Here is an 18,970-nt window from a genome sequence, read left to right on the forward strand (position 1 = left end):
TTTTTCTCCTGGAGTGTGCATCTGGGAGCGTACCGGGGGTCATATAATACTGCCTCGCGGGCCTTGGGTTGCCAACCCCTGCTCTAATGAATGCAATTTTAATACAATTGTTCCTGAACTTCATTAGCATGGTTGCTTCCTCCTTTGATCAGCATAAGTTAATATCCCACGCTCCAGTTAGGGTTTTGGCGGCCGATTGCTAGGCTTCTATTCTCCATACTACCTTTTTGTGCTATAGGGGGATAAATTTTTCCTCGGGAAAAGTGTCGATTCCATTTCTGAAAATTGACCATCTGCATGTTTTCTTTCTTTTTTTTTTTTTTCTTTTCAGCCACTGGTAACTGGAAGTGCATGTGACCAGTGCAAAGCAAACTCATTCCATCTCCACCCAAGTTCACCTCTTGGATGTGTGGAGTGTTTCTGCATGGGAATCACAAAGTCCTGCTCTAGCAGCTTCTACCACAGGGAACAGGTGGGTGCTTACTGCCAGCATGCTATGCAACCCTCCATTTATATCATGTGACTGTCAAAACAAACCTTCATCAGGATCATCACTCCAGGTAGTCACTGTGAGTAAGCAGGAATAAGAAATTGAGTTCCCAAACATCAGCTGCGGGTGCACATTCTGTTCAGCGATCCAGTCTGATGACATACCCTGGGGATTCCGCGTAAACGAGCTGCACTTACCATGAACCTCATTTGCTCTTCAACTTGCAGGTGCACGTTGCTACAAGTGCATTCGGTTCCTTTCTGTGCGTCTTTTCATCTTGATCTTTAAGAATCAACAACATGAAAAGCACTAGCTATGTCTTAGTAGTGAGTTTTGCTATTGTTGTACCATTTGCATCTATATATAAGAAAACTGGAAATCCGAGTACCATATATTGAAGCCATTCGGATATAAAGTTCAGGGTTTATTTTTTTCCACAGATTTGGCGATTTTCGGTGTCGCTATTTGGTGTTGGACAAAAAATGTTTGTTTGTCCGGGCTTGTGTTGAAGGAAATGGGATAGGGAGTAACCACCAGGAAATATGTGCATGGCACGAACACTTGGAGAACATTCTGGTATCGGTAAGAGAAAGAAATAAAACACAATGTGGTCCTCAAAAAAAACCAAAAAAAAACAGCTTTGGGCAGTTTTAGTGCAGGCCGTATTTTGTTTGAACACAAAAAAGGCTGTGGATAGATTTCTTTCCATGAAGCTAGGTTCTTTTTTATTTTTTTTTTATTCAGGGATGGTTTTGATGCAAGGTTTTTCAGCCTATCCGGATTTTAATCAAACTAGCTCAAGGGTTAGTTTCCAAGGTTTATCGGTGTAAGCCGAAATTGTGGAATCCCATTTCTTAGAGGTCTCTTAGAGTCTCTTAGAGGCTCTTGTTCGCTCGAGGGTGTGCATGTGCACCGTGCAAACAATGTAAAGAACTATCTTCTATGCCCTATGCGGTATTGTATGCGTTGCCAAAAAGAGTTACAAAATAATGTTACTTGTTGCTTGCAGTTAAAAGGAACGCATTACCGACTTAAGTTACCACAAAACAAAAAGAATGTGTTACCGTTACCGACAAAAATTAACGCACGTTACTCGAGTTTGTTTGTATTTATGAATGAAAAATCATGATGGAGGTGGATGACCAGCGAGGCTCTTTAGCACACGACAGAGACCCGCACCGAGGAGCCGGGGGAAACTAGACACACGCGGCGGGACCGCCACCCCGGAAGAGCGGAAGGAAATGAGAGGCACCCAAGCGCTTGGAACGACGACACAGAGTGGGCGGTGCGAGCATAGACATGGCGGACGCGGGTCGCACGGCGGCAAATCTTTGAGAAACCTTTATTATTTACCCGAGAGTCTAGTGATCTCGAAAATGGTGCCTATTGGTAACTTAATCTACTGAATAGACCTATTCCTAAATTACCCAAGCATCGAGGAGAATGCCGGGAATGGTGCTCCACGCGCCACTCGTGCCGGCATCCGCAACAGTAACTGTTCTAAAGCAAAAGCCTAAAACAAGTGGCGTGTTGCACGTGCGTTCGTCAACACTTTGTTTTGGTTATTTACTTTGAGTCCTTTATACGGGGAAGGCGTGTGCATGCGGCGGTGCGAGCATAGTTTTTAGTCGCTGCGCACGAAAAATCCACAGAACCCTAGCCATAAACAGCTTCGCTGTAGAAAAACATTTGACTGTTTTGATGTTACAGATATTTCTAGAAATATGTGGGATGAGTGAGAATACATATGACTTAGAGCTTCGAAATACGAAAAAGTTGAGTGTATTTTTTTTTTTTTAAGGTTTTGGGAAGAAGGTCCAACCAGTAACATAACTATGTTATCCCTTACTCGAAATAAGTAAAATGGGTATGCTATCCGTTGCGGTTTTCAAAATGTAACGAGTATGTTATAATCACACCGCAAGAAGTAACACGTTACCGGCAATGGCTATACTTGAAACTTGTTACCACCAACACTGGTCCTATGCAGTAAGCAAAAAAAATAATTCATTGACGACTTCAGTTTGTTTATTTTTTTGCATATACATTGTGTATATAGCATTCTCATTAGGTGTCTTTCAATCACATTTGTTTTTAGTGATTTTTGCTCAATGAAGCCAGTGTATAAAACTACACAATTTTTTTTTCTTGCTGATGTGATGATTGATAATGTTTTGCTGTTGTATTCTGCCAATGTATTGAAATTTGCTCTTCAGTAGTTATTTTCCATCGCCTGTTGATGCAACATACTATAGTGACTGGGCCTTAAAAGGCAAAGCGTATCTGCTTTTTGAAGCTTCCTCCGGAGACCCAAAGAAAGGAACAAAGTAACCTTTGCAGGAGGTGCTGAGGTTCTCGTCGAGCACTGAGGGCGTCCACCTGACCAACCTGGAGCGGACGGTGACCATCGACAGGGGGCTGAAGCTGGACCCAAGGAGCAAAGAGTTGGTTTACCAGGACTTCTCCACCCATCCTCGGCAAACCTACTACTGGCAGCTGCCCCAGAGGTTCCTGGGGGACAAGGTCGGGGACTGCGTTTCTTACTTATCCTTGATAAAAGGGCCATTGCACAGGGCAGTTTTGTAGTTGGTCCAGAATTTTAAGAAAAGGGAACTTACATGGGGGCTTTTTGAACCCTGAGGCTAAGTTGGTGGCTATGGCAGCAATCAGAAAAGAGGCACATGGGGTTAAAAGGGCACCACAGTGGTTGAGATTGTCTATTTATGGTCAAGACTCAATCTACAGCCTCTAAGCATTCTAAAAACTCAATATTAAATTTATATGCATCCGATTTCTTTAGAATGGAAAGAATAGCGACATGTGCATTTTTTTGTCATTCGGTGCAGAAACCAGAGGGCACCATCAGATGTGCTACAGCCAATCGCGAGCGGTTGACTGCTGAGTCTGAAAAGTTTGAGAATCTCTGCTGCCCAATTTTCTACAGTGGACTGGTGTCACATGACACGCTTCAAGAATATGTTCTTGCTAAACAAAATATTGGAACAATTTCATAGTCCATCGCACTTCAAAAATATAGATGTAAAAAATAAGTGAGCCTCAACTCCATAAATATCAGTGCACAGGTTATAACTTTGTTGTAACTGTGTCTACTTGCGTCTCGTCAGCTTTGGTGGTGCACTTAAAACTGGAAACTGAAGCACTATACTTCGTTCCAGCTTCCGTCCGAGCGCAGCCAAAGCTACGTGTGGCCGGAGCCTATCACACGCCGGCAATAGGTCACGCGATCTCGCCTGCACTTTTGTATCACTCCGCTGCGCCGCCGCCGGTCGGCCGCGCCGCCCGCACTAGCCGAGTATTTCATCTGCTACGGGTGTATCAACGATGTCGTCTGCTACAGGTTTAAAAAGTGCCCTTTCACGTTCTGAAACTTAGTCACAGGGGATGTCAGTACGTAGGCTGGCCGCTGGCATCTGTGTCCGAGCTTTCCACCTGTTCGGCATAGGTTCGAGTTGTAAGTACACGTTGCAAGGTCCCCGATGACCTGGCCTTTGATGTTTCCTTGTATTGTTTGGATATACCAGGGTTCAAGGCGCAGTCGTTTCCACCAGCTTCTCGGCGTTCAATGTGATCGGCAGGTAAAGGGGTGCCCTGATTTCGCCGTGTATCTGAATTGTAGAGGCCCGGACGCTTTGCTTGTTTACAACGCATTCGCGGTACGACGCGGCCGGAGTCTTCTGCCGAATTTGAAAGTAGACATTCATCACGACTTCTCGCGCCTGATGCCCAAATGTGCCTTTGCGAAAGGGCGTTTTGAAGCGACTCGGTGAGGAAAGCAGCGAAGCACATGATTCGGCGATTACGGGAACGAAATCGCACAGAAAAACCGAGCGCTGCAGCAGTGTTGCCAGCGGATATACATGTTTTCACTAAACCACATTCATTTACATATATTAATAGAAACATAAACTTCAGCGATCTGATTTCTTTAGTTGCAGATCATTCCCAGCAGTACACATCTGGAACATTGTGCAGTTTTTACGCACAAAACAGTTATTTTAAAAGAAATTACTTTTGTGAACTACTTTTTGGTGCGTAGGAACGCTCTTCTCGAAGGTGCGAACCGTCCCTCAGCCTTTGGCTGCGCTCGGACGGAAGCTGAAACGAAGTATAGTAAAGCCTGTGAGAATGGGCCACGGATAGACTCTTTGAAAAAATGATTTTTGTCATGGCACTATTTCTGACAGAGCAACAGAACTTGAATCCTGAGAACCAAACCCTGTTTGCCTTTACAAGAGTGAAAGCAACTACATCGCGTGATTAAAGGGGCACTGACAGGTCAAAATTTGATTTTTTTTTTTTTATTATCCGAAACAATTGAAAACTATGCCTGGACATTACCCTCAAAATTCGAAGCTTGGAAACTCGGTATTTGTGAAATAATAAAAAGATTTTGAGTTCCTGCACGGTCCTCACCAGTGCAGTGACGTCAAAGATTGAGTCGTCCTGCAACTCGAGTTTCTCCCCTGCCTCCGCCGAACAGTCTCAACGTCATGTTCTCTCATGATCAAACGCACTTCTCCGGGCATGCCGCATATCGCTGTGTGCAGGCGATGCTTCACTTTCGAGATCGTGAAGTTCTTTTAGGGCCCTTTCAGTGATCTCAAATGTTTTGAAATGGTGTGAGTGTGTGAGGTCGAGGAGGATGTGCAGTGGACTTTCTGATGTGAGAGGCCATGTCGTGCCGGTGCTGCGTGAAAGGCTGCCTTGGCAGAGTCAAAAACAAAACTAGGGTGCACAGGCACAAAAACCCAGTTGTTTTCACCATTTTATGATTTCCTTTTCGTAGTCTGGGAAGTCGTCGGGGCACCGAAAAGAGCTTCGTCCGATTCCCCCGACTCCCCTCTCATCCTCACTGCTACATGTGCAGAGCGCCGCCATGTTTTTTGAGGGAGGATAAAAAGGCGGGAGGGCAACATCATTTCTGGACTCAGATTTTCAATATTTCAAGAGTGGTCCATTCACAATTGGGTTAAAAAACAAGTTTTGTGAATGTAGAAATGTTGTTTACAAAGCTTCTAAATTTCATAATGCTTGACGTCGCAAATAAAAAGAAGCTAGGAGGTGAGAAGGGGAAAAGAAAAGTGCCAAAAAAAAAGTGTGTGCACGTCTTTTTTTTTTTTTTTTTTCATTGTATTTTTTCGCATGGTCAGTGACCACAACTTGCATCGTTTTAGACAACAAAAGAAAAACTACCTTTAGGCTGTCAGTGCCCCTTTAAGCTTCCCCCCTCCCCTCTGCAGCCAAACTCAAGTGGTGTTCATGAACCTTGTAACACTGCCTTCAGACTTGGTAGTGTTACGCATCTAGAACATGTCAGCGTTGTCTGTGCCCATTATTTGGTGACAGTTGCTTTCTTGTGGATGGGGAAACAAAACCTTCAAGCATGCTCATTTTACTTGTTTTGCTCGAGTTGCGGTGCTGCCACCTATGAAGGAGCTGAATTGTCTCGCAAGGATTCCTGGCCGCTTGTGGTTTTTCTTTCTTTTGCAGCCAGTTATGGGTATTACTTGCCTGACGATTCGTATAATTTGTTTTGCTAGGTGACTGCATACGGCGGTCTTCTCAACTTCACAATCAGAAGTGATGGAACAGAAAGGCAGAGCAGGAGCCCAGATGTCCAGATCTCTGTGAGTTGGCTTCTCCTTGGGCATTGTCGCCCTTTCCTTGTTGCAGGCGACTACTTTAAGAACTAATGGGATGGCCTATTTTAATTTCCAGGGAAACAAGATCATTCTCATATACAGGCACCCTGATCGGCTCAAGACAAGGTTCCCCCAGACAGTGTCCATCCCAATGTTTGAGGTACAGCTTCCCATTGTTCAGCATGCTCAGGAATGCACACCTAGCTGAAGGACTCGGCCAATGCCAGACAAGTGGAAAGCCCCGCAGCTCACTGGTTGTTTAGGAAATGACTGAAAAGCAAGAGGGCTAAACACCCATTTCTCCAAGCCAATTTTTTATTGCTGCTGTGGCTATGCACCATCCTTGCCATTAATCCATTCCTTGAGCCGCCATGCCCCAAAAGTGACGAGAACTTCATCCTAATTTCTGTTGATTATTTTGCGAAGCAAGGCTACCCTCGTGTCAATCAGCTTTCTTCTTAGAGGCAATTCTTCGTCAATCGAAGGGTGTGAAATCTAACCCCATTTTCTCGGTTGGCTTCGGAGATCTGTCAGTGGGATGTGTGTGGGGATTTCATCACCAGATCAGTCTACAGCTGAACCTTGTATGGAAAAAACAAGCCAGCTGTAGAGATAGCATGGAGACCTACCTAAGTTCCAATCTTAGCGCAAGGAAAAACACTCATTCATCAGTTTTTTTTGTGCGTTTTTTTTTTTTTTTCAGAACTTGTAGTTAGTTATGGTCCATAAAATGATTGTAGTTATTTGAAACATGCAGTAAATGATTAAATGTAACAATGTGGTGTGCACTGGGATTTTTCATGTTCATTTTACTCAATACAAACGACATTTCCAAGATCTTGTGTCTCATTTTTGGTTTGCTTCTTATTATACAAGGTTTTCAGACAAAAATATTTTTGTGTACATTTTTCTCTAGACTATTTTATTATATGAAAGCACCAAGTTCATAAGAGCAGCGAGTTCACATTTAAAGAGCCGCATTCAGCTCGTGAGAACAGTTGCTTGTAACTGGGCTATACCCACCGATCGTATCATGCACAACTTGCCATTGATGTAAAGGTTCCATTCTTACCAGCAATCTTTTAGTACTGCTGAGCCTGGATTCTCGGATGTTAGCATTGCCATTTGATGATATAATGTGTTGTCATTTACTGACTGCCATTTACAGGTTGCATTTTTACAGAATGTTGTTGTCGTTTACTGACTGCAATTCATAGGTTGCATTTTTATAACTTTCCAGACTTCCTGGATCCGAGCTGATGGGCTGCCTGCAACCAGGGAGCACTTCCTTATGGTTCTTGCAGACCTCAGTTCTATTTTGATCAAGGCAACACTCAGCGAGGAAGCAGACACAGCCAGGTACCCTTCTGCTGTGGGCTCTGTAGCACCCTTAAATACTGAGCATCTGGCCATGTCCTAATAAGTACCCACCTCGAACCTTTGTATGTTCGAGAAGCAAGGGACATGTCAAGCGTCCACTACTCTGGACTTCTGAGCACACTTAGAACTAACCGAGATGCTCCTGTGCATCAGCTGGTTCTCTGAGCACGCCGGTGCAGCGAAGCTTGATGCGCATACACCGGTGCTAAGCAGTGAAGCCCAACGTACCCAGTGCCCTTTCTGCATTTTTTGCTTTTGGACCTAACAGTTGCACTTCCCCCAGTTTTTTTAGCGTTGCCTTTAACGTTTGGATAGGCACTTGCCTGGTCTTTTACGGTGTGCCATACTTGTGTATAGTTTTTGGGGTCGCTGCAAAGCAGCCACTAAAGGTACTGGAAGACATTCATTCAGGTGGCCTTGTCATGCAAATATTAGACCTTGTCTTTCTGCTGCTGTATGGGAAATATAAGGCTTACATGTATATACTTCTGATCATATAAAAAAAATTTTCGATTGAAAACGCAAATTCTGCAGCACACGGGGGACCCTGTTTGCAAATCGTATTACTGCAGTTCAGTCTTAAGTTGTACATTGTAAACAGTGACTTGTCTGCCTTCATGAACAGTGACTTGCCTGTCTTCTTGTCTTATTTTGGATGGAGTTAAACTAATTTCTAGAGTATGTAGTTATTGAAACGTCTGTTTCACGGGATGCTTAACGTTTTCTCGTGTCAATTGATTATATCTTATAAATTGTGTTGTGCCTTACAATACTTAAATAGTGGTTAGTGCTTAAAAATCAAATTGCAGGCTGTCATATTACTTCCCCATGGCCAAGGATTCCACTGAGCGCACTTCTGTCAATGTGAAAACTTTTTCTCGGTGTAATTGAGGCGTGCATCGTGATGAAACAACGAAATCGGAGAACAACCAGATTAACTGACATACCCCACCATACATGCAAATGGCGGAGTGGCTCACGTGGTATTTTTACTTTAAAAGATATATTTGGCACATCCCTATGAGGAGTTAGTTTTAATCGTCGGATCTGGAAATTACAGATGTTAAAACATTGAAAACTCGTGTTTATCGCGAGGTTGTTCCTTTTTACAAAAAACCACCCCAAAAAGTAGATCTGCATTTTATCATCATCGTAATGGACCTTTTCCACATACCGACGGCACCAGGCGGTGGCTGCACGAACTAAAAATCGAGGAAGTGACCTACCTGCGCTACCAATCGATAATGAAAGCTATGCTACCAGTTTCTTCGCTCCGAGCTGCTGCGGCGCGTGCCCAACACGACTTCAAAGAGGGGCATCCATGGCGTCCACCTAAAAGTCGTGTTTTTCTTTCCTTCCACTTTCTTTTTTTATGTAACACAATTGTATATATGCTGCAATTACGTGTTCTACTCGCTGATCCACAGCCTCCTTCCGAATTTCCTCGATTTCTCGTGGAGACTTCCGCCACTTGGCATCGGGCGCTCACGCGTGTGCAGACCGCTTCTCGGAAAAGGTCCATTGATTAAACCTTGTGGACCTGTATGGGCATTACATAAGGGGTGAGGGGTGGCAGGACATTATTGTATAAAAGGGGACAAACACACACCATAAAAGGAAAAGTTTGAACTCAAACTTCCTCGTATGAAACGTCAATCTATGTAATGCATGAAATAAATGAATATAAATTTTTTTGTATGAATAACTAGAAAAATTGTTTATGATTATACATTCTAAGTGCAATGGCAAATAGCCTCTTAGTTGTGGTATAAATCTGATATGATAGCTTTGGGTCACAATGCCTTTAGGCAGGTTATTTCATGCCATGAGTGGAGTAAAGGAATGAGACAGATAAAGCAAAAATTTTATGACGAGTTCAAAGTGGGATCTTTGATATGCCGCCCAATTTGATTAGGTTCATCCCAATGGATTGAACCGGACGGACGAGGTGGCTCGGGCGACCAAACGGAATAACTTTACTTTGTGTTGGTTGACTAGCTAAGAACGAGTCGTTTGCTATCACTGCTCGCTTGCAGGCATCTTATTGGGAGGGAAAGGCAAAGTGGAGAGGGCAATGGGACAGGGTGTGGCACGTGCACACGAGCACGCACGATGCAACAGCAAGCTCTCGCCTTTCTCCAGCCTTGTGGAAGCATCGCTGGACGTGGCAGTGGAGTATCCAACTGGACAGGCGCTGGCTCATGCGGTGGAGCACTGCCGCTGTCCAATAGGATACAAGGGCCTCTCATGCGAGGACTGCGACGCCGGCTACACGCGCTCAGGCGCCGGGCTCTACCTGGGCCTGTGCGTGCCCTGCTTCTGCAACGGCCACTCCAGCGACTGCGACCCCGAGACCGGAGCCTGCAAGGTGCGTTGGCATTCTCGCTCTGTTAGCATGCTGGAAATTTACCTTGAGGAGAATTTTACCATTCCTTTGTGATGAATGCTGGCAGAGTTATTTTAAGGTTTCATATTTACAAATACTGGACCTGTATGAAGAAGGTCACTAGAGTTGTGTGAACATTCAAAACTATCAATATTTCATGAAGAGTGATCGCTATGTGACTAGAGATTTGCAGGTTAATTCTACTGTTCAACGTGGTATTATACTTTTTTAATGCTGTAAACGACTTACTTTTCGCGGGCCATATTTTGCGACTTTGGTCAAAGCTGAAGTTCTGGAATAATTCGCGAATTATAATTTTCACGACGCGGTGGGATCTCAATATAGATTCCAATGTGTTTACGTTTTACTAGAATTTTTCGCGGGACCTATTTTTCGCAAATTGTAGGCAATTCGTGAAATTCGCGAAAATGAGGTCCTCGCGAAAATTAAGTCATTTACAGTATTCGGAAATTACGAATAGTGTCTTCTAAATCCTCAAATTTCTCGTGCCAAGCTTCACCGCTCTGCACCAATGCATGCGTCGAGCTTCACCGACTCGCACCCAAGTGCCAGAAGAGACGCCCGACATGTCAGTCATTTCCCCTAGCACGCGGTTAAATATTTATATTCTAAAAGAATCCAATGAGATTCAGTCAAATTTGAACATTCATATTCAGTGTGTAGCCATATATGTTATATTCACATACCTCTATTAATTAGATATAAAATTAAGATTTCCTTGTTTGCTGCTGCTTTTTAATGCCATACTGTATGTAGATAATAAAATGAGCAACATTAAATTAAAAAATTAAATTTTAAAGATTTCACCCTAAAGAAAGATGAAGCCAAACACATTAAGGAAGTAAATCCCTATATATAAAATGCATTGAATTTGTTTTTACAACTTTCGAAGCCAGTTGAAATCCTATAATACTGAATATCTACTATATCATGAATTGTGCTTGCAGCGGGATGTGACATGGGAAATGAAAATCGAGAACAAATTCAATTTTCAAAAACCATTATAAAGCAGCTGAGCTGTTTGAAAAACTTTTTCTTTGTCAAGTGTTTCTCGCTGTATAGAATTGGCTCCAAACAGAAAAAGCGTTCTAGTAGAAAGTCTTTAAAATCGTTTACTGTCTGGTAAACGTTAGATATGTTAATCATATACCAGTTTGCTTCTATTACACTTGTGTTATATGACTCTAAATAGTATATGGAGTCAAGTTCTGACTGAGACTTGCATTTGTTAATAAAATGTTCAGTGCCCTGGGCTTTTGTGGCAATGTCAGTGCTCATTATTTATTGATGCATTTAGTGCTTAGGAAGTTCTCTCATAGTTTTATTTTGATTTTATTTGTTTTATTAGAATTGCCAGCACAACACCCAGGGTGAATACTGCGAAGAATGCCTACCTGGTTTTATTGGCGACGCCACTGGAGGCACTCCCAGCGACTGCGAAGCGGTGTTAGGTATGCGACCCTTTGTGAAATCAATCCTCTCGAAAGGAAAATCGTGGTTCGCTCGCACCTTCTAATAAGAATAGCGTAAGGATGAGGAACGGATGTTGATCTCCTTTTTCTTGCGTTATTTCTGCTTGAGCGTGTTTGCTGAAGTTTTTAATGAATACTTTTGCCGTGGGCTAATCATATCCACACTTAATTATTAGTATATAACTGCTACTTTGATAGCTGTAGTGCTTTCAATTTGTTTAGGGAGACTGCATCTCTGGCATAAAGGTTTGGTTTTGCCCTTCAGAGTGCAATAGGGTTTGAACATTAGGTGGTCCCTTCCCCAAGGGGTCTTCGGGGCATGACTCACTCTTCATTGCTTTACAGCATTGAGCCCTAGTCGTCTAAGCTCATTAAAACAGACCTGGTTACAACAGACATTTGGGTATAACATAGCGATTTGTGAAGTTCGGTTGGTTTTCCTCTACATACCATTGACTCAACTTCGTATCTGCATACAACATACTCCTTTTACAACAGACCGAACTCTTGTTCAAAATCAAGGTCTGTTATAATGAGCTTAGACTCTACTTCCTTTTTTAGCTCGATTAATTTTTAGTGTTTGGGGTGCCTTGATATACTTACCGTAAAATACCAAGCAAGCGCCCACTCAAGATTTTGAAGTAATCATGAAAAAATGGGGGATGGGCACTTGTCCGGTCATCAATTCTACTTATCAATGTACTGTGCATATTTTCTCAGATTTTACAAATTTGGGAATGGGCGCTTAATGTGGTATGGGCAGATGCATGGTATTCTACGGTACTCTCTATAGTAAAAGAAACAAGTTAGGGGGACCTTCTGTTACATGATATGAGGGGAACCAATTTACAACAGTTCAGGGGCTTGTAATTTTTACAGGATCTGTGACTGCAACTTTAATTTATTCGCACAAAGGATATGTGCATACATGACAGAGGTTGCAACCCTTCGCATGTGTGCCAGCCGGCTGCCATGTACGCCGTGGTGTGGATGGGTGGCGGAAAGGGGCACAACCTTGTGGGAGAGCTAATCCACATTTCTAGAAACAACAAATGTCTGTCATAATACTTTGGAACTCGACCATGGCTACCTTGTTTGCCGACTGTTGGATTTCGTTTCTACTGCTGAAGTGTACAGGTTAACAGGAGTCCGCATATTTTGCCGCCATATTTGTCCCTCCCTCCAGTGCCTTCCTGCAGGTGTGACAACAGAGGCAGTACCAGGCAAGAATGCGATGCCAGAGACAACTGCCCATGCAAGGTTAGACCTCACCTCCTCCTTTTAAACGCTATAGCATTTCTGAGCGTACCCTCCACAGCTTTTGTGTCCTTCTGCATGCTGTAACCAGTGAAGCAGATGGCATGCACCCGTTACACGAGGCATTTCTTAAAATGCGGGCCAAATTGCTCGTACAATAGTATGATTCGCACAGAAAGAGGTTAGATATCCTATTGGTTTCTGCCAGAGTCCACTTAGGAAAATGAATACTGTAATATCCCGAGAGATAGCCCACCTAAAATCAAGAGCAAATGGGTGAAAATATGGAGAGGGCTAACTTTCGGTGTACAGTCAAGAAAAGTTGAAAAAATGCCATTTTTAGGTCATGTGTCCCTTCCAAGTTTCTTCTCGTGGCAACGGGCAACGAAACAAAGACGACTCTACTTCCCAGTCTGCAACGTTCAATTATATCCCGTCGTAGCTAACTAATTTGCCGCATTTATGCTGAGGTCATCATTGATCCCAACATTACTATTACTAGGAGTGGGCTATCTTTCGGTGTTTAAAAAAGTGCAGCAAAACAAACCAAAATTGGGGTAGGCTATTTTTCGGGGTCGGGAATCTCTCGGGGGATTTTACGACAATGTTCGGTATAATTGGGTTTTATCGAAACCTATAATTAGATTTCGTTCTGGTACATTAATAAGGTGAATAGGAAATGCCAAAAAGACAAGATGGTGTTTGTTGCAGTAATTACATACCTGACCGGATGTTAGGAGACCCAAAGTTTGAATCCCGGCGCCGTCAAAGATTTTGTCTTTGTGCGGCTTCGTGACCTTTGTTTTATTCAATCAGTATTTATTTATTTGACTTTTCTGATGCTCCTAAACAGTCTGCGGGCCTATGAAGGGTGCACCAGTTGTCAGATAACATGTTGCATTGATGCAGAATATCCGTTGGAAAAATAATACAGTCACTGTAAATAAAAAAAAGATTGACACATCGTAGGCAAAAAAAAAAAGCATTGCTGGTAGCATTTGTGAAGTATGTTTAAAAAGTATGCAGTCAGTGTAAAATAAAATTGCACACACCATAGTCAATAAAACGGTACTCGCAGTTACATATATAACCTGCTGAAACACAAAGGTTGAGGAAAGAAAAGTTCACACAGTCTTTGTACAAAAATTTTTGGGTCATTCATTTGCATATTTTCTAATATTTCCTCTTTGGAGATTGCGTAATATGATTAAAGTGCTCCGTGATATACACGCTACGTTTATATACATACCGTATAAACTCGTGTAAGGGCTGCACTATTTTTTTCCGATTTCAGGGCAAATTTTCGAGGTGCGGCCGATACACGGATTAAAAAAAAAAAAATATGTATCCACATTCCGAAATGAACGTACATGAGCGTGCTCGGCTGCACTGGTCGGAAACGCCTTCACTCCGGAATCCGGACTCAATCGTCAGTCAGATTTAATTAGTTTACATAGTACGCTATACGCATCTTTTTTTTTTTGCCGTACTTGATAGCATGCGCGGCAACTTTCAACGAATCCCGTATGACTGTTGAAGTGGTACTTGCCCTTAGCTCTCAGAATGCGCGAAAAGGCCGACAAATCACGACGCTTTGACACGAATTGAAGAACAAAAGAAAACCTCCCCAGAGCGTACAGTGGCGTTCGGAAACCTGAGTGCACGCGCAAGCAGAGCCCGCTGAATCCCCATTCCTCGCACTTGCCACAGAACCTGACATATCCTTTATCTTTTCTCAATGCCTTGCCGCAACATAAATGCATCCCGACAGTGCGGCCAACCACGATCGAGGTCGACAGTCATTATGCCATACGGTGATACGGTTGAGTGGGGAGCAAATATCGGGGATGCGGACACGTGCTGCTACGTGCTTGGGCGGTGGCTAGCGCCACCTAGTGATATACAGTCGAATCTCGTTAATTCAAACTCGAGGGGGACCGAAAATTTGTTTGAATAAAGGAAAGTTTGAATTACCAGGAGTTCCCTCCCATAGAGACGCATAGGATGGGACCTGCATGTTAGTTTGAATTATCCGCAAGTTTGAATTAAGAGAGTTTGAATTAATGAGAGTCGACTGTATATCCATGGAAACGTGGCATTACAGTCGGCACGCCTCAAAAACAAAGGGGTGCATCGCATATACGAATAATTTCTGTAATTTGTTTTGCAATACTTTGTCCTGAATACGAGGGTGCGGCCCTTACACGCAACGTATCATAGGAGAAAAACATTCTAATTCAAGTAAAGTTACATTAAGTCGTTGGTTGGTCCCGGGATGCCCGTCCGCTGGAAGTAGAGTTTAGTTGGAAAATTGTGTGAATTGGTCTTAAATGCGATATGTCTTAATGGATCTGGACAAAAAATATTTCCACAATTTCCACGGCAGTTCCTGAGCAGTTGAGCAGTTTAATAAAGAAACGTTTACGCAGTACAAGACGGTGCAAAATGTTGTCGCATTTCAGCGACAAACTGGCCATCGATTACGGCAACAATGTTTTTTGTAGGCTCTTCATTTCTGCTTGATGTGCTGAAGCGTGGGTTTGTCTCCTTTCAGACCAATGTGCAGGGGAAGAACTGCAACCGGTGCAAGGACGGCCATTTCAACCTGGAAGCGTCGAACCCCGATGGATGCTCGCGCTGCTTCTGCTTTGGAGTCACCGAGCAGTGCAGCAGCAGCTCTTACTACAGAAATGAGGTGGGCACGTGTCCTTTTGCAGTTGCTTCAAAGCTCTGTCTGCCCCATGTTTGGAGCCTCAGATGGCCGCTCCAAATGAAGTCGACGACTTTAGTTCATCTGTGTGATACTCGTGATAGAGCAATAGATTTTAGACTCTGAAAAACTTTGGAGAAGGAGTATTCAATGGTGTCATCTCAGACATCACTCCGCCTGTGCACAGTTTCAGAAGTAATATTGTAACTTTTTGTAAGCCCGGCAAGGAGAGCAGTCATGAAATGCACTTCATTGCTTTCAAGCGATTGTGCCATGCCATTACAAAACATGGCACTACTTTCACGTGATCAGCACTTTATTTGGTACAGGTGTTTTTTTTTTTTTTCAAACGAGCAACTTCAATCTTTTTCCATTCTGCAGATCAAGATGCAGCTGCAAGACTTGAGGGATCCATATGCTCACAACTTCCAACTGTCGAACCGGTACCACTCGGACATCATTACCGACACCATTGTCGTCAACCCGACTAACAATGAAGTCAGCTACTCATCATTCCCCCGGGATTCTGCTGAACAGACTCCCCGCCTGTGGTCACTTCCAGAACAGTTTCTTGGAAACAAGGTGATTATTTTCCTCTGTCATCAACATTTACTTTGTTACCCATGCTTCATCTATAGTTGTGTGCTTGCCATCAAACATTATGCATTTGCTTGCATGGGTAGCAGTTGGTTAAATTAAATCAAATATTTGAAGTAAAGAAAGCTGCTAATGTGGCATTGAAATCACTACTTGCGAAGAACAAAGAGAACAAGAAGAAAAAGAAAATTGCACACAGGTAGTGATATGTTATGACTCTGCGGTTGGTCATCTGCAGCCGTGTGTTAAGTTTCAGAATTAACCAAGTAATACTACTAGATACTATTTGTATGTCTACATCCAGCCTGAGAAAGTATCCATTTTTTGTTTAATTTTATACCATTTAATTTCGAATATACATTTGCTCAGTATTTTGCAGTAGCTTTTTTTGCTGGAACCTTGTTTTTGAAGTTTACCTCAAAATTGTCTTGACTGTTCTTTTTTGTTTGTTTCTTAGCTCACCTCTTATGGAGGAGTGCTTCGCTACACTCAGCAGTACACTGCAGAACCTGACGGTGAAACCTACAGCGATGCAGATGTACAGATTACTGTAAGTGGGCTTACTTTAGGTACTACCCCTACATAACATCGCGGTCATCTAATCTTTTCTTTTTGAACTCTCTCACCTTTCAGGGAAACGGTGTCACCATATTCTATGTAAACATTCCTCCCCTCCCACCCTCGGAAACCCGGACATTTGAGATTGTACTCAGGGAGGTAAGAGCCCTTTTTTTCTGTTGATGGCACGTTTGTTTGGTGTTAGAGCTGCTCCTTTACATGGCACTGAAAGTTGCACTGCTCCTTATGATAAACGACCTGCTGATTGTTTAGGAAGTTAGCACACTTGTCCGCACAGTTGGAATACTGCTCTGGGTTAAACCAGGTTCTGGGGATGTGCGAATAGTGATTTTTCAGTTTGAAGCGAATAGGAGGTGAATAGTCCCTTTGGGGGAATAACTTCAAATCAAACCAAATAATTTTGAAGTGAAGCAAATAGTTTGTAACGTTCAATACTGTCATGGTAGAAAAACCTTAAAACTAAGAAGAAAAAAAAACTCACGACAAGGTTTGAAGTGTTTTCTACCATGATTTATCTCCAGCTCGTCTGTGCAATTACGCTCTTTTTATTACAGCCACATTTCATTACTATAGATACTTTTATTTCTTAGAAATATTTTTCATAATAAGAAATCAAAGTCAAGGTAAAAAATGATGAACGAGAAGTGTAGCCACAGAAACACAATGTTCGATAATTTTTTTTTTTAGTTTTAATAAAGGTATGTTTTGCAGCACTTCAAACTTCGAAAATGTTCGAAGTTGCTGAACAGCCCTATTCGATTTGAATCTTGTATCTAATATGGCATAATTCACTTTGATATACGAGAGTTCCGAATATTCATACAACCCTACCAGGTCCTCGTAAACTTTCCCATGTGCACCAGTCAACTGTTGGTATCTGTGTTTTGGGTCAGAGGCGCTAGAGAATCTCATTGATTCACTGCCCCTCACTACTATGCCATTTAAAGTGGAGGTTAAAGATGTTTCTTGCCAAATAACTGAAACCTCCCCTTTATGTTATCTAGAAGTGTTTACCCATATACTATAACTTACAAATACTGTATTTACTCGAGTGCTAGATGCACTGATTAGAACAGGGCCCATGTGGTTATCTTCGTGCAGGGCACACATACAGCCAACCATCACTCTCTTCTTAAGAAACGTAGGTAATAACGAGGTCAAGAAAGCAATTTTTCTCGAAAATTGCTTGGAAACCTTATCTCTGTTATATACTTTGATTCGCTCTCTTCTGTCAGTCACTATGGAATGTATCCTCTGGCTGTTTAAAAAGTGGACGTGGAAGTATTCTTCAGAAACTGTGCATATATTTACTAGGTAAATAGGCTGTGTTGTAAGCTGAGAGCATCTTTTTTCCTCTCTTTGTTGGAGACAACCTGAAGACCCAACCTGAAACCCCAACAGTACTAAAGGGTCTGATCAAGAAAATGAAACACTGTTTTTCTACCTGCATAAATAGTAAACCCTGTGTCGCAGACATCTCAAGCTTTGCGTGAAGATGATGCTGGCAGTGGTGATGGAATTCAAAAGTAAGAGAACATGACATCACCTAGATGGAGAGATAAAATGGAACAAAATTTCTCTGAGCCGACGTCCACCTGTTGGCCAAGTGTTGTCAAACCAAAAAATAGCATTGTTGGCATTTATTTCAGTGAAACAATTATCGTAAAAACCTGCATATAATACAAACTCGCATATAATACGAGGCATGATTTCATGACTGCGAAGAAAAAAAAGTTTTATTCGCGTATAATACGAAACAATAAAAAACTGAAAATTTTCTGCATATAATACGACCCAGGTAGTCTTAAGAAAAACATTAATTTCCGTCGTAATTGAACCTTAATCACTGGCATCACTTCCATCAGACTCCTTGTCTGACCCCTCCTCCCATAGGCAGTTGTTTTCAGTGCCGTCGTGCACATTTGAAATCTCGCACTCCTTGAAAGAGCGAGCGACGGGCATGCGCCGACGCAGTGAAAGCCTGGCGCGGTGCATAAGGCGAGTTTACGTCAACGTGCCGTTCACGTTGCTCTTTTGCGAAGTCGCCAAGACTTGCCTCGATGTCGCAGAACACGCCATTCTTTGAGCCTCTAAAGCTTCTTCTCGTTCCGTTGCACGCAACAGAGCTTGCTTCTGTCGTCTCCATCCGCGGATGCTGCCTTCATTTACAGCGAATTGCCATCCGGCAGCGCTGCTACCGGTGTCTTCCGCAACCAAAAGAACATTTCTTTTGCAGGCGGCCGAGCATCGTTTTTGCGCCGATGCCATTGCCTAGCCTGACCGTGAACGCATTGTGGCGCCTCGGACATTGTGATTTTAATGATGAGGATAGCGGTTTTGAACGCCTTATTGCTTCGAAACCGAAACTATGTCAAGCTGCATTAAATTGTACCTCATCGAAGCTAAAAATTGTAG

At 42.8% G+C, this 18,970-nt stretch overlaps 1 protein-coding gene across 5 annotated transcripts in view; it reads left to right on the forward strand.

Annotated features, from left to right (window-relative positions):
- LOC8039553 (basement membrane-specific heparan sulfate proteoglycan core protein) overlaps window positions 1-18,970 on the forward strand; it is a 430,543-nt gene that overhangs the window by 324,404 nt on the left and 87,169 nt on the right. For all 5 annotated transcript variants that reach the window (XM_040222261.3, XM_040505271.2, XM_040222262.3 and 2 more), the window contains 12 exons: window positions 332-472; window positions 2,831-3,013; window positions 6,052-6,138; window positions 6,230-6,313; window positions 7,394-7,512; window positions 9,676-9,901; window positions 11,289-11,391; window positions 12,599-12,672; window positions 15,224-15,364; window positions 15,761-15,961; window positions 16,434-16,526; window positions 16,610-16,693. In XM_040222261.3, coding sequence (XP_040078195.1) covers window positions 332-472; window positions 2,831-3,013; window positions 6,052-6,138; window positions 6,230-6,313; window positions 7,394-7,512; window positions 9,676-9,901; window positions 11,289-11,391; window positions 12,599-12,672; window positions 15,224-15,364; window positions 15,761-15,961; window positions 16,434-16,526; window positions 16,610-16,693 — 1,536 coding nt within the window. The remainder of the gene's footprint in view (window positions 1-331; window positions 473-2,830; window positions 3,014-6,051; window positions 6,139-6,229; window positions 6,314-7,393; window positions 7,513-9,675; window positions 9,902-11,288; window positions 11,392-12,598; window positions 12,673-15,223; window positions 15,365-15,760; window positions 15,962-16,433; window positions 16,527-16,609; window positions 16,694-18,970) is intronic.

Source organism: Ixodes scapularis, unplaced genomic scaffold, assembly GCF_016920785.2.
Source record: "Ixodes scapularis isolate PalLabHiFi unplaced genomic scaffold, ASM1692078v2 PGA_scaffold1__304_contigs__length_218370807, whole genome shotgun sequence".
NCBI classification, from domain to species: domain Eukaryota; kingdom Metazoa; phylum Arthropoda; class Arachnida; order Ixodida; family Ixodidae; genus Ixodes; species Ixodes scapularis.